The sequence below is a fragment of the Anas acuta genome, chromosome 2, assembly GCF_963932015.1.
Source record: "Anas acuta chromosome 2, bAnaAcu1.1, whole genome shotgun sequence".
Taxonomy (NCBI): Eukaryota; Metazoa; Chordata; class Aves; order Anseriformes; family Anatidae; genus Anas; species Anas acuta.
The window spans coordinates 51,703,787-51,725,627 of NC_088980.1; the positions used below are offsets into that span (position 1 = coordinate 51,703,787).

The 21,841-nt window shown below is 44.2% G+C and overlaps 1 protein-coding gene across 3 annotated transcripts in view; it reads right to left on the reverse strand.

Moving 5' to 3' along the window:
• The window catches only part of RANBP9 (RAN binding protein 9), a 38,580-nt gene extending 35,898 nt beyond the window's left edge, over nt 1-2,682 (reverse strand). The window contains exon 1 of one of the 3 annotated variants that reach the window (XM_068674761.1): nt 2,002-2,676. In XM_068674761.1, the coding sequence (XP_068530862.1) occupies nt 2,002-2,506 (505 nt within the window). In that variant the 5' untranslated portion in view covers nt 2,507-2,676. Of the gene's footprint in view, nt 1-2,001 lie in introns of all 3 variants that reach the window. The other 2 variants (XM_068674760.1, XM_068674762.1) reach the window with 2 other exon arrangements.
• Between the last annotated feature and the right edge of the window lie 19,159 nt (nt 2,683-21,841).

Here is a 21,841-nt window from a genome sequence, read left to right on the forward strand (position 1 = left end):
TTTCTGCATGCTCTCTTCCCTTGTTCTCCTCACTGAACCTCCTGGTTTTCTCCCTTTTATCACATTCACAGGGCTGCAGGATACAGGGAGGGGAAAAAAGGAAAAGTTTTAGTGCTCCCCCCAGTTCCCAAGTAGCTCACCGCCCAGCCCAGGTACCAGGCTGGTGGCTGCCCTAACAGCCACCTTCATGACATTACCAGGATGAAAAGATGGACCTCTTAAGAGGCCATTCACTCCCATTTGCAGTTAGGAGAAAGAAAAACCTATTCATGTTCTATTGGCACCTCTCCTTTTCACAGTCCTCTGGGCTAATTTAAGAACTCTTCAACCTTCATCACTTACTATTACTTCAGAGCCAGAGTAAAGGTATTTTATTATTATAACCTACCAGCTGCGCTTTATGACTTCTGCTACAGTACCCACAGTACTTCCTATGTTACCCCTACTTCAGAAACATGTGGAGCCTCTTGTAAATTCTTTGAAGGAACAAATTTCTGTTTTAATAGTAAGTAAGAGGTAAGGAAAAACAGAGATAGCACACACAGAGCCTGAAAATATATTTCTACAATGCCACTGGCAGACAAGAGTCTCTAAGTTCTAGTTGATGAACAAAAAGAGTAAATCAAATGAAAAATAATAATTGGAAAGAAAAACAACAACAAAAAAACCCAGCAAAACAACAAAAGAACTTGATGGCCATAAAGGTATGACCATCCTACTGGAAAAAAAAAAAAAAGCTGCAGCCACTAAGCAGCAGAAAATACAAAATGCTTCTAAAAATACAAGATCATAAAAAACTGAACAAAAGCCAGGAAACTCAAAGTTGATGATTAAATAACATGTCCTTAAATCGCCCAGTGCCTCCCAGAAACTTGCTCTCTGGCTAGTCATCTGCCCCCTTTACTAGCTTTGTACGGCGCCTTAAACTTTGCATTTTAACAGAGTGCTCTGTATGTAATAATAAAGCCTCTCTATTAAAAAAAGAAAAAAGTCTGAGGGTACGTTTAATCCTTTCACGGGAGCCAAATCCTGCCATGTGTTTGTGTTGCCGTTTCCCCTCCTCCGATTAAACAGTAACATGTTTATCGAGATTTCACTTGAATTTCACCACTGTAGACTCCGAGAAAGGGTAATCGCAAGGTTGTTTCTCTCCCCTCCCATTCCGCCCATTTGCCTACGGGCCGACAAAAGACCCAGTTCTTCGCAGCCAGCTCAGAAGTGGTTTTTGAGTCCCCAGCACTTCTCCTCCAGGAGCGGGGCCTAGCACACCAGATGTGGCGGTGTTTTTTCAGGTCAGCGCGGCCGCCGCCGTTTCCAGGTTTTATGGCATTTCATAACAACCAACACTTACGTTTCTCCTCCTGTTGCCTCTCGCGGATTTTTGCGAGCGCACAGCGCTGATTTTTATCTCTCCTCCCGGGCGCAGCAACTCCAACCGTGGGCACAAACTTACAAAGCCACCTTTAGGGACAGGAGCCCTATTGTCAGCCCTTCCTCCGAGCCACCCCGCAAGCCTGCGCCGGGTGACTTTTAATTCCATTTTTCACAGTTTAAAAATAAACCTTGTTTTGTTGTGTTGTGTTGTTTTTTTTGTGTGTGTGTTGTTTTTTTTTTTCCTCTCTCTGCTTGCTTTTCCCCTCCCGTCATTTCCGCGTTGCATGGCTTAACGCTGGCTGCTCTAACTCTGCTTAACCCTTGGTTTTCTCGAGGGAAGGAAAGAAAAGAGGAAAATAAAGAGGCAAATAAATAGGAAAATAAAGAGGCAAATAAAGAAGAAAATAAAGAGGAAAACACACTTATTTTTCCTGCACGTCACCCCGACCCTTTCTTCTCCTGCCTCGCCCCCCAAACCCCAATGCGATACCTGGGCCGGGTGGGGGGGGCTTTACATAACAACCGGGGGGCAGGGGGTGGAAAATGGGGCAAAAAGAGGAAAAAGGGGGTTTGGGGGTGGGGTGGAGGAGGAGGCAGGGGGCGCCTCGCCGGGCGGCCGGCCCTCACCTTTGTAGTGCACCCGCAGGTTGTTCTGCGAGAGGCCGATGTAGCTGAATTTGTCCTTCGGGCTCCAGGAGCGGGGCAGCGGCGTCTCCTGCTCGTCCACGGCCGGGTAGAGCCTCCTGAGCCGCCGCTTCAGCTCCTTCTCCTGCTCGTTCAGGGCCGGGTCGCCGTGAGGGAACGGCGCGGGGACGCCGCCCGCTGCCGGCAGGCCCACGGCAGCCCCAGCACCGCCGCCCCCGGGCGCTGAGGAGCCGCCACCACCGCTGCTGGTGCCGCTGGTGCCGGTGCTGCTGCTGCCGGTGCTGCCGCTCCCTGCGGGCGGTGGTGGCGGAGCGGCGGTGGCCGGCGGCGGGTGGAGCAGCAGCGCGGCGGCGGGGCCGGGGCTGGCGGCGGCCGGGAGCCCCGGCGGGGGAGCGGCGGCGGCGGCCGCCCCGGGGAGCGGCGGCTGGGCTTGGGCTTGGGGCGGTTGTTGGGGTTGGGGTTGGGGCTGCGGCTGCTGCCCGGACATCGCGGCTCCCGCAGGGGCTCGGGGGGCTCTGGGGGGGTCGGGGGGGGGCGGTGAAGGCCGGGCCGAGCCGAGCCGGGCCGGGCCGGGCGGAAGCGAGGCGGGCGGAGGGCGCGCAGCGGGGCTGGCTCCTGCCTCGCTCCGCCTCGGCGCCGTGCGCGGCCCCGCGGCTCCTCCTTCTCCTCCTCCTCCTCCTCTTCCTCCTCCTCTGCCTCCTCCCCGAGGCGTGAGGGCGGTGGAGGGGAGGGGGCTGGGCTCCATTTGCCAGCCGCGGTCACCAAAATGTCCCGGCAGCTCGCCCAGCACCCACAGCCGGACAAAAGCCAGCTGCCAATATGTTCCCTCCCCCCCAGTTTGGCTGGCAAAAAGTCTCTGGAGATGTGTTTCCTACGTTCATCAGTGCAGCTGTAAATGGACATCTAGCCATTTTTGACCTCAAAGTGTGTTTTTTGCCATAGGTGCTTCCTGAGGCAGGTGTGGCGGCGCACCTGGCGTTGGTGAAAAAATAATTCACATCACACATTTTGAGATTACTGCTATTGAGTGACTGTGCCTTGTACAATCACAGGATCACTAAGGTTGGAAAAGACCTTGAAGATCATCTGGTCCAACCATCCCCCTACCACCAATGTCATCCACTAAACCATGTCCCCAAGCACCACGTCCAAACTTTCCTTGAACACCCCCAGGGACGGTGACTCCACCACCTCCTTGAACGACCCATTCCAATACCTGACCACTCTTTCTGAGAAGAAATGTCTCCTAATTTCTAACCTGAATCTCCCCTGGCGCAACTTGAGGCCATTCCCTCTACTCCTATCTCCAGTTACCTGTGAGAAGAGGCCACCCCCCAGCTCGCCATGTTTCCGTGCCAAGACATTATTCACTACTCTGTTTGCTTTTAGCCTGTCATTTACCACCTTGGTAAGATAAATAATCCAAATCTATTAAAACATTACACTTTATAGAAGCCTTTACCCCTCAACGTGCTCCTGGCAGAGACTCATTAACATCAGGTTTTTTTTTTTCTTTTTTTTTTTTTTTTCTGAGGTAGGATATACTGCAGACTGTTCTAGAGGAGAAAATAAATTCCTTTATGTGGAGGTATTTTAGTACTCGATATTAATCAGTATGCTATTTATTCCTCCAATGTTCTATTCGCTTATTAGCTTTTCTGACTACAGCTTCATGAGGACTTGAGAGAGCACACAGATATTTACATAAATGCCTGGTTTCTGCTTTTCAGTCGATGTAAATAAATTAGAAATTGTCAGATTTAGAAGCAGTACTCATGTTCCTCTCTAATATGCATTATTTAGCATTTTCAATATTGAACTTAATTCGCCATTACGTGATCCATTCTATTTCATTAGGGCTTCCTCATCATCCCAGTCCCCTCTTGTTTTTCTTAACTGAAATAATTATGACAGCTGCAAATTTTGCTATCTCACAATACTGTTCTCTTCCTAGATCAGAAGTAAATACAGCAACAATATGAGACTTGCTGCAGAGCCCTGAAGCAGGCTGTCATTAACCTTCTGCCATCGCAGAAACTAGCTGTTGAATTCTGCTCTTTGTTTTCCTTTTCCAGTTTTTGAGCCACGATAGCACTTTTCTTCCTGCCCAATGATTACTTAGCTGCTCGAGTCATCTCTGGCTTGGGGATTTAATCAAAGGCCTTTTGAAACACTGTAAAACTAGTCCACCAAAATGTCTTTGGTTTGGTTTTGGGTTCTTTTTTTTTTTTTTTTTTTTTTTTTTTTTTTTTTTTTGTGTGTGTGTGTGTGTGTGTGTGTGTTTTGATGTTCAAAGAATTTCAATATACAGATCAGCTAGAAATGATTTTGCTTTGCAGAGTAGCCTAGTTAGGCCTAATTTCTTAGGCAGAGATTTTCTTCTGTATGTTTGTTTTTTATTTATGTTTACTTTCAGACAGGAAACACAACCTAAGAATTCCAGCAGTTGAGGGTATTTGTTTGGCCTCCTGTGGCCATGTCAACGGGGTGTCACCATGCTGGGGACAGGCCTAGACGTGACTGTAGGTGTTCAGTGTCCTCCACCACTCCAGGGCCCTGGTCCTCCAGACAAAGGTGCTGCATGGGCATTGGCACCGCTGGTGATCCCACCAGCTCTCCTTGGTGAATGTGGAGCTTGGGGAGAGGAGAGAGCAGCCCCTGACCAACACCATCTAGATGGCATCAGTAAGAATGAAAGCCTCGTGATGGTGTAAGCACATCCTCTCCTCACAAAGGAGCCAACTGCATGGCCTCGATGCCGCTGAGGTTCATTTAACTCTTGGATCCTGTGCTAGCAACTCTGTATTTTCATTAAGAGTGCATAAGTGGGCTAGGGCCATCTGTGCAAGTGATGCCGATAGCGCTCTGGCTGTCGTCAAGGAACAGAGGCAGGATTCTCCTTGGGAATCTATTTCTGTGTATGTCCTTTGTCCCCCCTGTAGGACTGATCCTCGTGGTTGCATACGGATTTAGTGCGCCTGTTACAGCTGCCAGCCAGCCAAATTTCCAGCCACTTTCTCTCTGACATCTAAGATCACCCACTTGTAGTGATGGTAACTGTTTGCTGTTCTTTGTTTAGTATTTCTCCTGGTTGAGTTTTTCCAGTGCATAGTTTCTTTGTAACTGTTTTGGAATTAATTTTCCTCGCTTCAAGAAGATACTTGGAAATCAGCAGCATGTTATTTATTTTTGTACCTACTGTGCCAAATTGCTAGTCCTAATGAGAAAAGAAAACCACTGAGAAGTAGGCGATGGTATTTCAACAGTGTTAAGGTTGGATCTCTTCAAACCACCTGGAGGATTTTTTTTTTTTGCTGAGCCCTTTGCTATTTGGACTATTTTTTTCCTGCTAATTTAATTGCTCATATATAGGATAGGCTTGATGAACTGACAAATGAAAGGCTTGCCAGAATGAATCACACGAATTATAGGCCATCATCAGCTATTAACTTGGTTGAATCAAATGGTAATCAAGTTGCAATTTGCAGTATTACTATATTGCTGCTCACACATAACATGGTGCTTCTGTTTTTATAAAACTGAGCAATCCGCTAATAGAAATAATTTTGCCGTATGAGTCAACTATACCTGTGCCTATCTTAGACCAACAGTGATTAGAAATCTCTCGTGTTTGCTAATGCCTCACTCATGAGATTTCATATATATAATTATATCTGTATAGTTGTGGTCCTTGGATAACAGTGTACATACACAGCAAGATCGGGCTTGTTTTCTGTAACCTGTTCTTACCTTTCTGGTATCTACAAGGGCACTGGGAGCTCCGGGGACCCCAAGTTTCACAAGAGTATGACTTACGCTTTATACAAAATCACACCAAATTTAATCTCTTTAATCCAATTTCTTTGGATTTCTTTGCGTTTTGTTTATGACTTTAAAGTTTACTCATAGTTATTTCATGCTTTTCTTCCAAAGCTATCTGTAGCTCTTTACCATATCCTCTTTTAACAATGAAGAAGAATTATTTTTGATCATCTTCTGGTGCATGGGTTGTTCTTTTTGTCCAGTAATAGAATGCATTTCAACAGAAAATCTGTTCATTGGGATAGATCGTAAATAGAGGATTTTATAGTCTCTGTTGTCTGGGCTACTCTACAAGCTCCGTATTCGAACTAAAATGTCAAAATGGGTACAGAAATGAAATGCCCTCCAAGCTGAACAAAATGTGTTTTATTCACAAGACAAATTTATGCGGGGGCAGAATAGAAAATACGATGAGACGCATTGATTTATTCTTTTTGTGAAAATAGATATCAAACTATTGCACTGTTAGAGAAGCAATTCTCAGCTAACAGGTCAAGATCCCTTTCTGACTCATCGTGGATTTCTACTTAGGGTGGAAGCAAGTTGATATCATTTAAATGTTGAAAGATAAGAAAAACCATTGAAGACTGAATGAAAAAAAAAAAATGACACTGGCCAAAATTTCTACAGTAAAAGAGTTTGTTTGGCCAGGTCAGCCTGGACTAAAAAGTTCCTCAGTGGTAAGTAATGGGGTAAAGTGAGACTGAAGGATGGGAAACGATGAAACAAGAGAAGAAAAGAGCTAATTGCCCAGCCTCCCTGGCCTGATGTTGAGCTCCTTTCCCCCTCACCCTCTCTCAGTGCATCGGCAGCCGGACAACTGCGAGGTGCTGGCCACTTTCCAGCTCTCTTTTACCTGGTAAGGGGCAGGTGGGCCACACCACTGCAACGTCTGGAAGCTGCTGTGTTACAAGGCTTAGCAGGACGTCTTCTAGATGATGTTTCAGATGGAAATTTACAAGTTACATGCTTCTGATAAACATTGCAAAGTTCCCATCGCAAACCAGACAGTGTTTTGTTTCCAGCCTGTTCATTGGTAGGGTGCCCATTACCATAGATGAGCAAGCTCAAAGACTGCAGGCTTTCAGAAACACATGGGATGTGTCAAGCTGACCCACTTCTCGAAAGCCAGGCTAGGCCTTTGTGAAATGGCCTGTACTTGTTAGAAGAGATGTTATGATGTCAAGAATGTTTAAGTCTCCGATGGCAGTGTAATTACTGCTGTGGTGTTTATAGAGGTGGGAGGGCCCTAGGGGAAAGGAGGCCAAAAAGGAGAACCAGGAAGTCAGATGAGTAAGGCTGTAGGAATTGCACACAGATGGAGTTTCATCGTGCTTTTTTACTTTAGCTCACTTGGCTCTTCGGTAAAGTAGATGTTTACATACGAGAAACTATTTTTTTCCTCTCTGCATCTCTCACACCTACAAACTCAGATGTTCTGTGTGCTAATCTTAGTGGAAGATTTTAAATGGACTTCAGGAACATGAAACTGTCAGGTGAAAATGCTGAGCTTAAATAATTTTTAGTTGTTGTAGCTGCTCCCAGTCCTACCGCCAATCTGTAGCTTGCCCCTTTCAAATCTGTTCTAGGGGAAGTGGGCTAGCATGAAATGCTGAATATCTGCCGAAATCTGAAATCTTGAAAATCTTCTGCCCTTGTCAGATAGTAGTATTTTACTGTATAGGACTGCATTATGTTATGATTTACTGAATATACTGAATATACCAGAATCCTCCAAGATGTACAGACAGTTGTCTTGCTTTATCTTAAAAGTACGAAAGCATGGATCTACAAAGTACATCATCTGACAAAAAGCAAAATATTTTCCTAACTTTGTTCAGTCATAGTAACCTTGGGGAATAGTTGCATGACAGAGCAATTAAAATATTTTAAACAAGGTCATGATTTTGCAGGTGATTGTTTTGAAGATTAACTTGCCATTATATATGCTGTCATGATTGCAACGTGCATGCTCAGAAGATTGGAGGAAGAGTAGCTTCCTGTTCCAGCACATATTATTATTATGATCAGCAATTATTGTTGTTTGCCAAGCTGTGCCTGTGCTAACCTCTGTCATCATCAACAATATTGTTTAATCAGCTTGTAGATGACTGAATTTTATCTACTTGGCAGCTTCTTCTAATTTATAAGCTTACCTGTGTGAGGATGCCGCAGAAGGTGATGTGAAAATCTGTAAAAAATAAAAGCTTCAGCATTGTTGCAGCCACGCAGTACCTCCCCACTCATACGTGCCTTAGCAATAAATCCATTTTCCTTTCTAAGAATCAAAATGCTGACACAGATCGGAGAGGTTGTCATAACCTCCGCTCCCCTCCGTGCTGGACCAGCTACCCCATGAGTGTTCCTGACAGGCGCTCGCTTAAACTGTTCTTAAAACGTCCTGTGACTGATACGCTAACAGGTTTGCTTGTGTTTTGACTAGTAACAATGTGAGGGAATGCCTGAATTGTTTGAAAGCACATATTTAATTTGGATATTCTGAAAACTAAATGGAATGTAAGCATTTCTGTTGCTTTAAAATAAAATTAAACAAACAAACAAACAAACAAACACAACAGTGCTTTTTGAAACATTAAATTTAAGTTTGGATCTGGATTTGCATTGCCACGCTGAGTGTTCAAAACTCATGAGTCAATGCCCACCCACAAACGAAATTGGCTTAAAAGCCCATTTTCTTAAAAATAAGACATTTAGAAAGGATGGGTAGGTGGTTGGTTATTTGCCATCTGTTTTCTGTGCTTTTAGGAGACCTTTCTTTCATATTTGCAAGCTTTTGCTGTACAGAAGGTTTAAAATCTTGTTTAAAACAATATAAAACCTGGGATTCTTACTTTGGCAGCTGAAAAAGGTATTGATGGATTTGCAATGAAGTCATGAGAAACAGCAACATCCAGCTTGACCTGATGGCATCCAGTGTCTTCTGCCAGCAGAGAAACACACAGAATAAAAGCATCCCCTCTTATTTAGTATTCTTAGATATTTGTTTTTATTTATTTATTTATTTATTTTGTCAGAAAAGTTAAAGAAAAGTGTGGAGTGCAATTCTTTGCCCTCTCAAAAAGCCCTACTAGCATTCCATCATATATTGCTAATTTCAGTTCACTTTTCTGTTTCTTGTGATAACTAATGAATAATGAAGTTTGCTAACAGGCAAATGTTGTTTGGACTCACAGGCCTGAGTAGGTTATGTCTCATGGTAGAAAGGAATTTATTTTTATACTTGAAGATTGCAGGAAGGTAACAATTTGGTGTTGTCATGGATTTGTTACACTCAGCTAGTTCTTGCTAATTAGAGGAAGGTTTTGATAAACACGTAGTTTGCTTGATTTTAATGCTCTGTGGTTAGGAGTTCTGGGATAAATTTGCTTGTCAGAGACTCCTTCTTTGCTCCAGCGAGTATGTTATGGCATTGAGATACCAAACAACTTTGACCAAACTGTGCGAAGGCAAACACTGCCTCGTTATACCACGCCTTCCAGTTAGCTGCCTGAAGTATCAAGGGTGCAGCTCTAGCAACTTGCACGTTTCCTGGAGTGCCACATTTACATGGCAGGTAGTGTTCATCCCCAGCTCAGAACTAACCCTTGCAATAGTGCAGCCTAGAGTAGGCTGGTATCAGCTGTAGGTTGTAGAAGAGGTCATCACTTCTCTCTAGCAGTAACCTGTAGTGTGAAGTTGTACTGCAGAACCAGGTCATTAACAAGAGAAATACAGATCGCATATGAAAATCCTACCCTGAGCTCAAGTCAGATCTTTCTCATCTGTTTCTCTGATCAGCCTGGATTTTTTAGAGGAGGGTCCATGCTTAAACAAGGTTCATTGGAGACTCAGAAGAACCTGAAAATGCGTTTCTGAAAGTTGTTGCCAGACTGCAGAAAGGGTGCAAACTGGCTCATAAAGGCGCATGTTTTATCTCTGCTTGATGTAAGGTTTCTGGGCCCCACAGGCCTCCTGCCTAGTGGCTGACACACTGCAGGAGCGTGCCACAAGAGTTATATGCGGTCATACACACGAGAACTGCCAGGATGCAAGTACACCCAGAAGGAAAATATTAAAGCTACAAAGCTTAATCCAAATTAACATGTTTCTTATTACTAGGGGTGCTTGACTTTGCAACCTTTATAACGTCCTTACAATATTTTTACAGGCGTGTGATATTTACTTTAAACTCACTGTATGGGAAATTAAAATCCGTGCCATTTTAGATAGTATAATTTGTGGTTTGTTTGTTTGCTTTTAATAATCCCTTATTTTAGTACATATTTGGCTTCTAGAGACAGCATATTGCTCAAAGCATGCTTCTGCTCTCCAAAGCCTCTGCCTGCAGCGTGATTCCCCTTGTTTGGAGCAATTCGGGACAAGGGCCTTCACTTTTGTCCCATGTGGGTCCCACATGAGCTGCTGGGGACTGCCAGGCAGCCTCCTACCTGCCCTGGTGCCATGGGGATCGCTTGGTCAGAGCCATGCCAGCCTCTGCAGCCTGGCTCACCACTCCCCTGGCAGCTCAGTGTCTGAGCGAGGAGAGCAGAAGGCAGCTCTGGCAAAGGGTTGAGCCCTGGAAGAGGAGGGACCTGGAGCTGCCGAAGATCCGGTGCAGCTGAAGTGGGACGTGACTCAATGGCATGTCATCCCTGGCTCATACGAAGAGGTGAGACACGGCTTGGGCAAGAGGAAATACACTTGCAAAATTAAACACTTCATAGGAGACATAGCCTCTTCACCTCAGCTACAGGCATCTCAGTTTTCATCTCTAATCCAGGAACTGCAGTAGTTAGTGTGAGGCATTAATGTTGTCTCCTAATTCCGCTGATCGTCTCCACCTCCAGGATAAGATTTGAGCTCTTGCAGACTTGCTACTTCTTTGCAGTGCTCTCTCAACCCTCCAAGCCCCTATTTGTTTTCTGCATTGAACTTTCCTGCTCTGTATCCTTTCGTGTCTTTTTATGCAGAAGTAAAAGTTCCTTGTGGGCAGAGATGCTTATTTGTCTGTTATAATTTATCCACTGTATGGGAATCACGTAGTTACATAAAGCAATAATACTATTAATAGCAGAGAAGACAGCAACTTCCCTTTCAAACTTTTAATACAAATCCTTTATCAACTTAAATGCAAGCACAATCCCTAATTAAAGTGGCATGCTCTTAATGTGGCATGCTCTTATGTACAGAATTAATATTGAATCACAGTGAAAAATGCAGGAAAAGGAAGTATTATAATGATGCCTACCCACAGAGAGTATAGGTGCAGCCATCAAATCCTTTAAATGCTCCTTGTCAGGTGTGTGCTGACAGCTTGGTGTTGGCTCAGGCAGGAGGGATTTGAACTGGCAGGCAAAACCAGCAAACATCAGAGGGGCAACAATGCAGGAAAAGTTGAGGACCCCCTGCTGTAATGAGGAACTCATCATTCCTCGTTAATGAGTGGCTGGTAACAAATGCATGTGGAAGCATGCATTACACATTTTTAAATAGTTAAAAATTGGCCGGGAAGAAGTGCCAAGTGATGGTTATCTGAGCTTACATTTTGTGGCTCTGGCAGCCAGGAGTCCTCCACGTTTCTGACGAAATGACTGCTAACGATGAAACACCCAGCAACAAGTTTTCAAGAGGTACTGGAGAGGGACACCAACACCATCTGAAGGAGAACTCTTCTTCCTTTTGCTATGGGTCCTAAAAGCAGGGAATGGTAGGAAGGGGTGAAGGAAAGGTTGTATACAGCTAGAATTAGCACTGCATTTTTCAAAACCCCTTATAGTTTCTTAGCATGTTCAAGAATGACCTTTTAATTTTTAACCGGGAAGAAAGGACAACCTATGCAGTGTGCCTCCAGTGCTGGTGCCAAAGCATGGTAGGAGGGGGCCAGATAGCTACTACTACTGTGTTGAATTTAAAGACGTTGCCAAATTAACAAGGCCTGAATTGTCATTCCATTTGTTTACTTCCATTAAGTGCCATAACATTCTCTTCCACATCCCGAAGGTCGTTACCACAATATATTTATTTTGGATCCTCAGTGGGGATGAACATTCAGTCCTCTGCCTTTTACAAACACATACACACAAAAAAAGTCACTATTTCATGCTCCCTCAGCGCTGCCAAGAACGTAGCGACGTGCACTCAAGCTGCACATGGCTTGGCTGTGGTAAAATGTCTGCACTGTGCCTACACTACAGGTGTAGCTCTGCTAGGTTTCACGAGGTTTCAAGGGTTGGATAAAATCCTCCTCGGGGAACTTGAGTGCCTCGCAAAAGAGCTTTCCTCAGCTGGCTCCCATTGGATTCCTCTATCTCATATCCTGTGCCTTAAATGAGGGTTGCAGTCATTGTTGTGGTGCCTAATTCCAATACACTTACACGCTTTCTTCCTGCAATTACAAAGCAGTAAGAAAAACAATTTGATCAACAGTACTTCAGTTGCAAAGTCAACAGATGCACGAGAAAAACTCTTGATCAAAATGTTGGGCACTGCACAGTTTTGCCTTTGTTTACTGGGGCTTGGACGATGGACAAAGCATTGACACTCATGCTGCAAAAATCTCTGACTATCAGCTCCAAAAGCCCTAGTCCTGTTCCTCCAGCCTAATTTGTGTGAGTAGGATCTTGAACTCCCTTGCAATCTCGCTGGCAAGGCAGACTTACCTTGGGGTGCAGAGTAAGTGCCCGTATGAGGAACAGGAGTGGAGATCCTCACTAATTAAGGGGCACATAATGTTTGAATTGAGTGTGCAACTGAGGAAATAAACATGAGTTAATAAAGAAAAGGCAAGCCAGTAGTAATTTGACTAATCCCCCCCACTGGGGACATTTTTAATATCTATGTGAACTTCAAAACTTCAGAGATAACATACTGTAAGTACTCTTGTAGAGTAATCAGTGTATTATGGTTATAGATGCTACAGAACCTTTCCTGTAGTTGACACTATTTAAGAAAATGCATTTCATACTGATTTGACTTTTTTTTTTTTTTATAGAGAAGGTCATGCAGAAGGGTGAAACAGGAAACATCTTTTAAAATGCACCCATGCACGTCTAGCACAACTATTTGGCCTTTGTGCTCGCATCTCTTTTGAGCCTCCTCCCTCCGATGACATGAAAGTCACTGTGAGGCAGATATAATCTGGCTGCTGGGTATTTTCTGCCAATGCAGAGATTACAGGAACTTCCCTAGCCTGACAGGCTCTGTGCAGAGTTCAGTGCACTCTCAGGCAGGACCAAAAAAGCAAGCATGAGGGTGTGAGGCAGGCCGCCCTGGCTGCCCTTACAAAGGGAGGCCTACTACGTCCTAGGGCTGCTGCAGTCCCAGCAGCACCCCTGCCCCTCGGGGCTGCAGACGTAACAAAGGGTTCATTCCTTCCCTCCAAGGCCACCTGGAGAAAACAAAAATCAGAACAGATGACCATGTCTGCACTGCTTGTACCTGTTCCAAGTAGGTCACAAATGTCCAGTTTGGAACAGGCTGAAGGAGAGACGCAACCAGTGACTGTCTGCTTTCACCAGCTCTGTTATACCTTAGGTTGCACTTCAACAGGTACTTGTCTTTAGGTTTCAATCTGTAAAAAAGGAAAATTCAGTAGCAAGTCTAGCACATCAGTGAAAGCGTAGTGGTAAACGGAATTCCCACAGCCCCTATTATGTAGCACTTCTTCTGCAGAAACCTGTGTGCTTTCAAAACGAAGGGGTTTTTCTCCTGCTCTTTCTGCTGGGAAGGCAGTGGTGAAGAGGTGCAGCGACTCAGCCAGAATTCACCCAGCTGGCCGGCGTCAAGGCTGTGGATAAATCCCAGGACTAATTCTTTATCCCAGAAGCTGCCTCGAAATAAATAATACAGAAAGTTGTGCAATGGAGTGTACTCGGGAACAGTGGCAGCACATGAGATGAAAACAGAAATAACACACTGAAATATGGGGAAGTAAATAGATTTAAGAAATGAAAACACCATGAAAGTAAATGTGAGATTAAACTGCATCACGTAGTGAAGAAACTTTACTTTTGCAAGGCAGTATTTTTATTAAAACTCACTATATTTTCTAGATTATGTCTCTGTGTTGTGTCTCTCTTTTTCTTTCTCTTTTTTTCCCTTTTTTTTCTTTTTTTCTTTTTCTTTTTCTTTTTTTTTTTTTTTTTTTTTTTTTTTTTTATCATCTAGGATAGCGACAATGGTTACAGCCTTGAAAGCTGGTAATTTCCTGAAACACAGCTTTTGGATATAGAATAAATGTACGTTTGTAGACTCTGAACGTAACTGATTGTTTTTCACTTCTGTGCGCTCGCTAATGAGTTACGAGTCTTATTTTGTCAAATTATTCTTTGCTGTCATTGATAGAGCATTCAGATGGAAGTTATAAACTGTGGCATGTGTTGTTGTGGTACATGGTCCTCTTGATCTACAGAAATCCTGGGGTATGTGTAATCCAGCTGGGCATCCCTGGGCCATCGTGCCTGTGTATGTACACGTGCTCCTCAGCTCTCCCACCTGCCTGGTGGTGTGGCTGACCCACAGCATCCGATTTAGATCTCAGGAATAATGGCTGGTACACATATATCCTGCAAGCTTATTTTGCACCTCCGGTATTTTGAATACTCCGGACTTCATTCCACCTCTTGGAAAATCAGAGGAAGCAGTTCTGAAGGAGTCAGTGTGCATGGAGATCACATAATCGACATTTACTTTCATTTCTCTAGGCCGTTTTTTCCTCACTACTTCTCACTGTTCTTTTCCATAAGCTTCCCTTGCAAACTCCCCAGTGTTTAGGCTACTGCAAACATTTGCAAATCACAGACGTACTGATATTCAGCCTGCTTCTTCTGCTTTTCTTCCAAACAACCCGCAAGACCTTTTACTAGTTTCTTCAGGCCAGCCATACCTTTAAAATAGCCTAATCAGGTGACTGAAATCCCTCAGCATAGAATATGTTGCTTAGCTACCTCCAAACTGAAGGTCAGGCTTAAAAACTACTTTGCCCTGGGTTGCAGCCGCCTACTTTCTGGGTTCTGCACGAGGACATCATTAGGGTTTGGCAACACCTGGCCAGCCCTGTGCCAGGAGCCCCTGGAAATTCAGCTCAGCCAGGAATAGGTAAGCCAGAGCCAAGCTGACACCACACACACAAGCAGCACGATGCTCGTGTGGCCCCAGAGGGGTGGAGAGGGCTGGGATCTGCCCGCCTGGTGGCTGGGCAGCAGGGCTGTCCCTTGCATGGTGCCCAGGGTCCTGCTGCAGCGTGCATGCTCCCCAGGCTACCAGATGAATTATGGATGAGTCAGCCAGAATTTTTCCACGAGCTTCCTCTGCTGCACTGCTCTCCTCGCTGTGGTTATAAACCACCGCATGGGCCTAACGTTTCTGACGTTAAAAAAAGAAAAAAGAAAAAAAAAGAAGAAGAAGAAAAAAAAAAAAAGGATGATTCCTCTTGGTTTCCTGGCAGGGTGCGGGGAATCCCTGACGTTTGTGCAGTGCCAGACCCCCACGTCCGCAGCGCTTTGCTGCGCAGCCCAGCATATGCCAGAAATCGTCTGGTCCTTTCTGCCTGCTTTGCTCCTCCGTCCCTCCCACCAGCCGGCTGTGCCGACGGAGTCAATTAGAGGAGACGGCAGCGATGCTGAAACTGATTTGAATTTCAACCAGGATCCGCTAGCAACTAGAGCCATGCGCAGGCAGACAAGGAAAGGCAGTTACCCAAGGATGTAGTGACTGCCCGCATATGCTAAAAGTCTTCGTATTCCTTATTTTTAGTCCTTAACTAAACTCGGATTAATTTGTTCAGCAAATGTTGATTTCTTTTGCTCTTCTCTGAGCACATAAAATGCATGTGGTCTTTATTTGCAATGCTGGCATTGTGGAAAAGAAACAGTCCAGTTCTGGAAATGTTCGCTACAAGACAAAGCACAAAATGCTTCTACAACAGCATTCGATGAGTCCTCTCAGACTGACTGCAGCTTTTGTGAATGCTCGCAGTGATAAAGCAGCGCTGATGTCAAACCATGCAGCATGGGAGACGAAGCATTAATTCAAGTCTTATTGTAAGTTTCTATTATCTGCATTCAAGTTGCATCCAGAGCTCCCAAGCAAGACAGGCTTCAGCTGTGCTAAACACTACGTCCATAGAAATGACAGTTTGTGCTGTAAAGCACTTAGTTTCTAAACAGGCAACATGAAATAAGCTGGAGTGAAGTCAAACACACAGAAAAGAGATCCCTACCGGCTCTTTACCATCAGCAGGCTACTTGGCTGTGTTCAGAGAAGACTGAAGTCTGTGTTTGTCTTCAGGCAGTCTGAAATCCTGTTGACTTCAGTGGGAGAGAAGCACAGGAGTATTTTTTTAATTATTTTTTTGTTTGTTTGTTTTGTTTACTCTGAATGACACAGACAACCTCTGAATCCAGTGCTGAGGAGCAATTTGAAGATGAGTGACGTGGTGTTTCATGGGCTAAGGTGGAACAGGTAGCACAGGAGGGAATATGGATCAGGCACACTTTTGGGAAGGCCACAACCAGCATTTTCTGGAGTTGCCTGTAGCAGCCCTGCATGATCCTCCCTAAGGGCTATTCAAATGCAGATGTCCTGGTCAGCCCTCATGAATTCTCTGAGCTGGCCTAGATGCATTTGGGCCCAAACATGAGCCAGCAGTGCCTGAATATGAGCTGGCAGTGTGCCCATGTGGCCAAGAAGGCCAACAGCATCCTGGCTTGTATCAGGAATAGTGCAGCCAGCAGGACCAGGGAGGTGATCGTCCCTCTGTACTCTGCTCTGATAAGGCCGCACCTTGAGTGCTGTGTTCAGCTTTGGGCCCCTCAGTACAAGAAGGACATCAGGGCCCTGGAACATGTCCAGGGCTATGAAGCTGGTGAAGGGCCTGGAACACAAGTCCTGTGAGGAGCGGCTGAGGGAACTGCGGTTGTTTAGTCTGGGGAAGAGGAGGCTCAGGGGAGACCCTTTGCTCTCTGCAACTACCTGAAAGGAAAGTGTGGGGAGCTGGGGGTCAGCCTCTTCCCACAGATAACTAGAGATAGGACTAGAGGGAATGTCCTCAAGTTGTGCCAGGGGAGGTTTGGGTTGGGAGTTAGGAGACATTTCTGCTCAGACAGAGCAGTCAGGCATTGGGATGGGTTGCCCAGGGAGGTGGTCCCTGGGGGTGTTCAAGGAAAGGTTGGACATGGTGCTTAGGGGCATGGTTTGGTGGGTGACATTGGTGGTAGAGGGATGGTTGGACCAGATGATCTTCAAGGTCTTTTCCAACCCTAATGATTCTATGATTCTATTTACGAGGTATATCAGCTCAATTATCCATGCACATATTTCATTACACCTTTATCATGGTAATTGAGAGGGCTTCTGTGGCTGTTAAGCCAGAATATGATCCAAGAACAATATTGTGATGAAGTTAATTTATCTTTAACCTGAACTACACCATCCACCTTATTTCTAGCTTCCACGTCCTGCAATGGGATTTGGCTATGTCTTCATCTTGCAATGAAGATCCCGCATAACCTACTGTCTAACATCAGGTTCCCCCTTAGTTTTCTCAATAATCTAAAGAGGCGGCTCATAAGACTACTACCACAAATCAGCTTTGTTTAGATACCCTGCAACTTGGGCACTCCACAAGCAGGGGTTGGAAGGTGCTTTATGCCACCTCTTGTCTTGCCTTTTGACCACATCAGCATAGCACCTCCTGAGCTGACTGCAGGTTATGCACAATTCCTCTGCAGACCACTATTTAAATGTTCCCCTGGTCCTGTGAAAAACACATCCAATAGGTCACGCCACAAATTTCTGCAGTGGCCTAAGATGTGTCCACTTTGCTATGCTGCAGAGACCCCGTAGGCCAGGGTTTCCTGTGGGACACAGCACAGCATGACTTCCTCGAGGAGGAGGAGGCTCCTTTCTTCAGGGATGCCCATATCTATCTAGGTAAACAAACTGAGATAAAATGGGAATTAATGAATAGTTGCCTGTTTTCCTTTCACAGTGACCATACAGTGCTATGTTTAGAAACATACTCAGCAATACAAGGTTTCTGTACGCATATTTATTCACCCAGAAAAATTTATTCTACTTTTTAAAGTTTGGACAAAAACAAATCAAAGGACTGTAGATGTAATTGTGTGATACAAACACTGTAGTACTATGCTATGAGTCAATGTAATAAAACATATTTAGTTTGACAGATTAAGTTTTAGTTATCAGATCTAAAGACAAAATATTTGTTCTCATTTCTTAAATATTCTATTAGATTTGCTAGCTTAAATGTACATTGGATCTAAGTAAAATGATCATGCCCATGCAGGATAAAAATATATTGCAAAAGACTGTGTGCAATACTGATCTGCTTTTAACTTCTCTTATTTAGGATAACAGAGACAGGGTCCACGAAATTAAAAAAAAAAAAAAAAAAGAATTACAGTTAGAAGACAGTAGGTTGGCAAGTTAGCCCTGAAAGCAGGTTGCTGAAGTTTGGATTTAGCTGCATGCCAACAGATAAAGCATAAAGGAAAAGAAACAGTCAAGATGTGCATGCACACGCACACACAACCAATGTACTGCAAGCTATGGTAGAAAGTGCCAAAAGTTTTCTGAGTGAACTTTGTTCTGCAAATTCAAAGGATAAAAAAAACCTTACATCAGTTACATCAATAAATTGAAATACAGAATATGGCATAGCTTAAATATTTTCAGTTCAATGCTTGAAACTGAAACATATGTCAGTCTCATTACAAAATATGCATAAATTAATCTCAATTCATTACCCAGTTATCCCTGTCCTGTGGTTCTGCTACCAGAGCAAATATAATCAGGTAAAAGTAACAGGCTTTCATGGGTTGGTTTGTAGGTGTTTCACCATGACAATCTGGGGACAGTGTCTGAATGTAATTTTTGTATTCTGCAGAAGGAAGGAAATCACCAAGTTTCTGAAGAGCTGAAGTGCCAGGGTATATGCCACCTGCTTTCCAGAGATGAGAAAGCAGGGAGTTACTACAACTCAACCATGACCATTCAAAATGGGAACATCATTGGAAAGTCAGATAGGCAGAGGTTGAAGAAGTCCAGCCAAGTTTGCCTGGCAGTCAGGAGTCAGGAACAGAAGAATTTTCTCTGATGTGGAGCGCAGACCATGTAGGTTGGAACTGGATGATCCTTAAGGTCCCTTCCAACCCAAACCACTCCATGATTCTCTAATGTGGATGCTTCAGTGCTGGGGGTGCAGTGCACTGATACAACCAAGCCAGCCTATAAATTGACACCAAATGGGGCAGTCCCACCTCCCCCAGGTTGTGCTTGTGTGATCTCGTGGTGGGATGGCTTCACATCCAGAAAGAATGACTTGGTGGACAGCAGAAGGCTTAAAAGTCTCTGACCCCAGCCCCCAAAAAACTCAGAAGATTCAGGCAGGGAAAAGCATATGAATAATTATTGTTTTGCACATATATTTATATTCCTTGAGCTGCCCAGGTACGGTGTGATCTCTGCTAACACTCTTCAAATGCATGTGTCCACCCCATTGTTTCCACTGCCATTCATCCATGAGGAGATGTACTGTAAACTCTGTGTTACTTTATAGGAGCAGAAGGACAAAACCTGTGTTGGAGCTAATGGGGCAAGGGCAGGGCCAGTTATATTTTAAGAGCTTACAGGAGCTCCCAAAAAGGTCTCATATCTCTTAAATTTTTCATATCCACATGGGTTTCTGTGCGAGAAACCAGGGACAAAGCACTGTGAACTGCTCAGATGGAACAGAATGTGCGAATGCATGGACCCCATAGAGCAGGAGCTGAACATCACCACCTGGGATCTGGCCTCTGTGATGGACAGGGTCTCATTCCATCTCTTTATCATTACTATTTTTTGCAGTGAAAAGGTCAGAGCCATTTAGGCCCGGCCTACATCTTTATGTCCTGGCTGAAATGGAACATTACCACCTCTCCACACCCCCCAGCCCAGCCCCTGCCCAATAATGCTTCATTTTCTTTAATGTGGGGGGGAAATATTTGCAGTCACTGACCCTATTTTTCCTGTTATGAAATCTTTTATCAGTATGCTAGGCTTTGCCTGCTGAGCTAACCCACATTAATAATCCAAAATGCAAATGATGTACTTGTCTCTGCTGACCCTGACTTTGAAAATTGCTTTTTTTTTTTTTTTTTCTCCCCTTGATTCTCATTCTTGACAAAAGAGACACAGGCATAAGCTTAGAAGTCAGCAGGTACATCAGCCTGCCCGTCAAGTGACCTGAATCCCCTTTTCATTACAGAGGCTTTCAGTAGTGGAGATGGAGAATTTGGTGATGCTGTAGCAAAGGATAAATGATGCCAATTAGGCTAATGAGATGGTTCCATGTTCTTCTACTAAAATCTTCCTGTCCTTTCCCTTAACTCTCTCCTTCTCTTCCATCTTGCTTGTCTGAAAAACAGCTTTGAAGCTAAAGCATGTATGTGCAGTCATTCGTTGGGTTTCAGATACTGGAAAGAAGAGTCTCTGAAAACTTCTTCCCTACATTTGTTGGCATGTTCTTTCTCCTATAACTACCCTCTTTCTGCAGTGCAAGGCTCTATAGACTAATTCCTAGAGATATTAAGACTCACACCACCTTTCATCTTTTCACACTCAATGCTTCTCTAAGTTTTTCATGTTCCCTCTGTCCTTAAGAGCTTCCCCTGACTCTCCTCTGAAAGGCACATCATTATTCTCAATATGCACAGCATTTATTCACCTTCCTGGCTCATCTCTCCAAAACTATTACCCCAACTCATGTACAGTGTGTACTTCCAAACCTTTCTGCTCTGTCTTGCATGTCTGATGTTTGGTACCTGCCTCATTGTGCCACTGAAATCGCTCTCATGACTTCTGCTTCTTTGAACAACGTGGTCGATATTTATATCTTCACTGGTCGGTGTCTTTTACTTTTGTCGACTTTCTGCCAACTTTATCTTTCCTCTCCACACTCTCTCCTTGGCTTTCACAACTCCATCCTCGCTTCTCCCTTTTGACAGCTGAGGCTTCTGTTTCCAGTCTCATTTGCCATGGAAATCTAACCAGGCTTTCACTTCTCTGTCTCTCCCTGAGGATCAATACCTAGTTATGTTGGCAGTATTCTCCATCAATGATATGTACGCTTATCTTCATCCATCCAGTTCTACATTTTAGCCACTATTTCTTCTTGAGGAAAGAATCTTTGCCAGTTTGTCTTTCCCATAGCTGCTGCTGAACTTCAGATTAGCCCCCCTGAAATGCTACTCCAGTCCCCCTACTCCATTTACAAGCATTGTCCTTCCTTTTGTGCTACCTCATTGCCTGGACTAATCAAAGCTAGTCCTACCCAGAGGCATCTGGACCAGGTTCAGGTTTTGCAACCTTCTCTCTGAAAGTCTCAGCATTATTGCACGTTCCCTCCCTTTTCATTTCTCCTACATCCATAATTGCCCCATCCCCCTCTAAAACAAACTGAAAGTCAACACAAATGTTCTTTCCCTGTTTAAATCCTTCCTCTGAGTCCTTCTGCTATCACAATTTCAGGTTTTCAATTTTTTCCTTCTTCACTGTCCCACCCTCTCCTGATCACTTTTACTTCTTATCATGTCACGTGTTTCTTCTTCTGCTTTATCAGTGATGCAAACATTAATCCTTGTGAAATTTGTTGACACTCCTTGTTTCATATGCCTTTCCATTCTGCTTGAAAAGCTATAATACCTCTCATAAAACTTGGGCAAGCTATCTTCCCCCTCCACCCTCCCTCTTTCAGGTAAACTTGATGAAACTAGATGGGAAACTGGAGTTAACTCCTAATTCAGTGGACTAAAAAGAAAGAAAAAATGCCTACCAGCAATTAAAGAATTATTTGAAAAAAAGGAAAAAAAAAATGTTGTTCTTGTTGTTATTGTTGTTTTTCCACTATGGGAATAAAAAGTGCAATGAACAGATAAACCAGCTGATGAAAGTTAAGCAATCACAAATATAGGAAAGGGCATATCAACCGCCTGGAGCA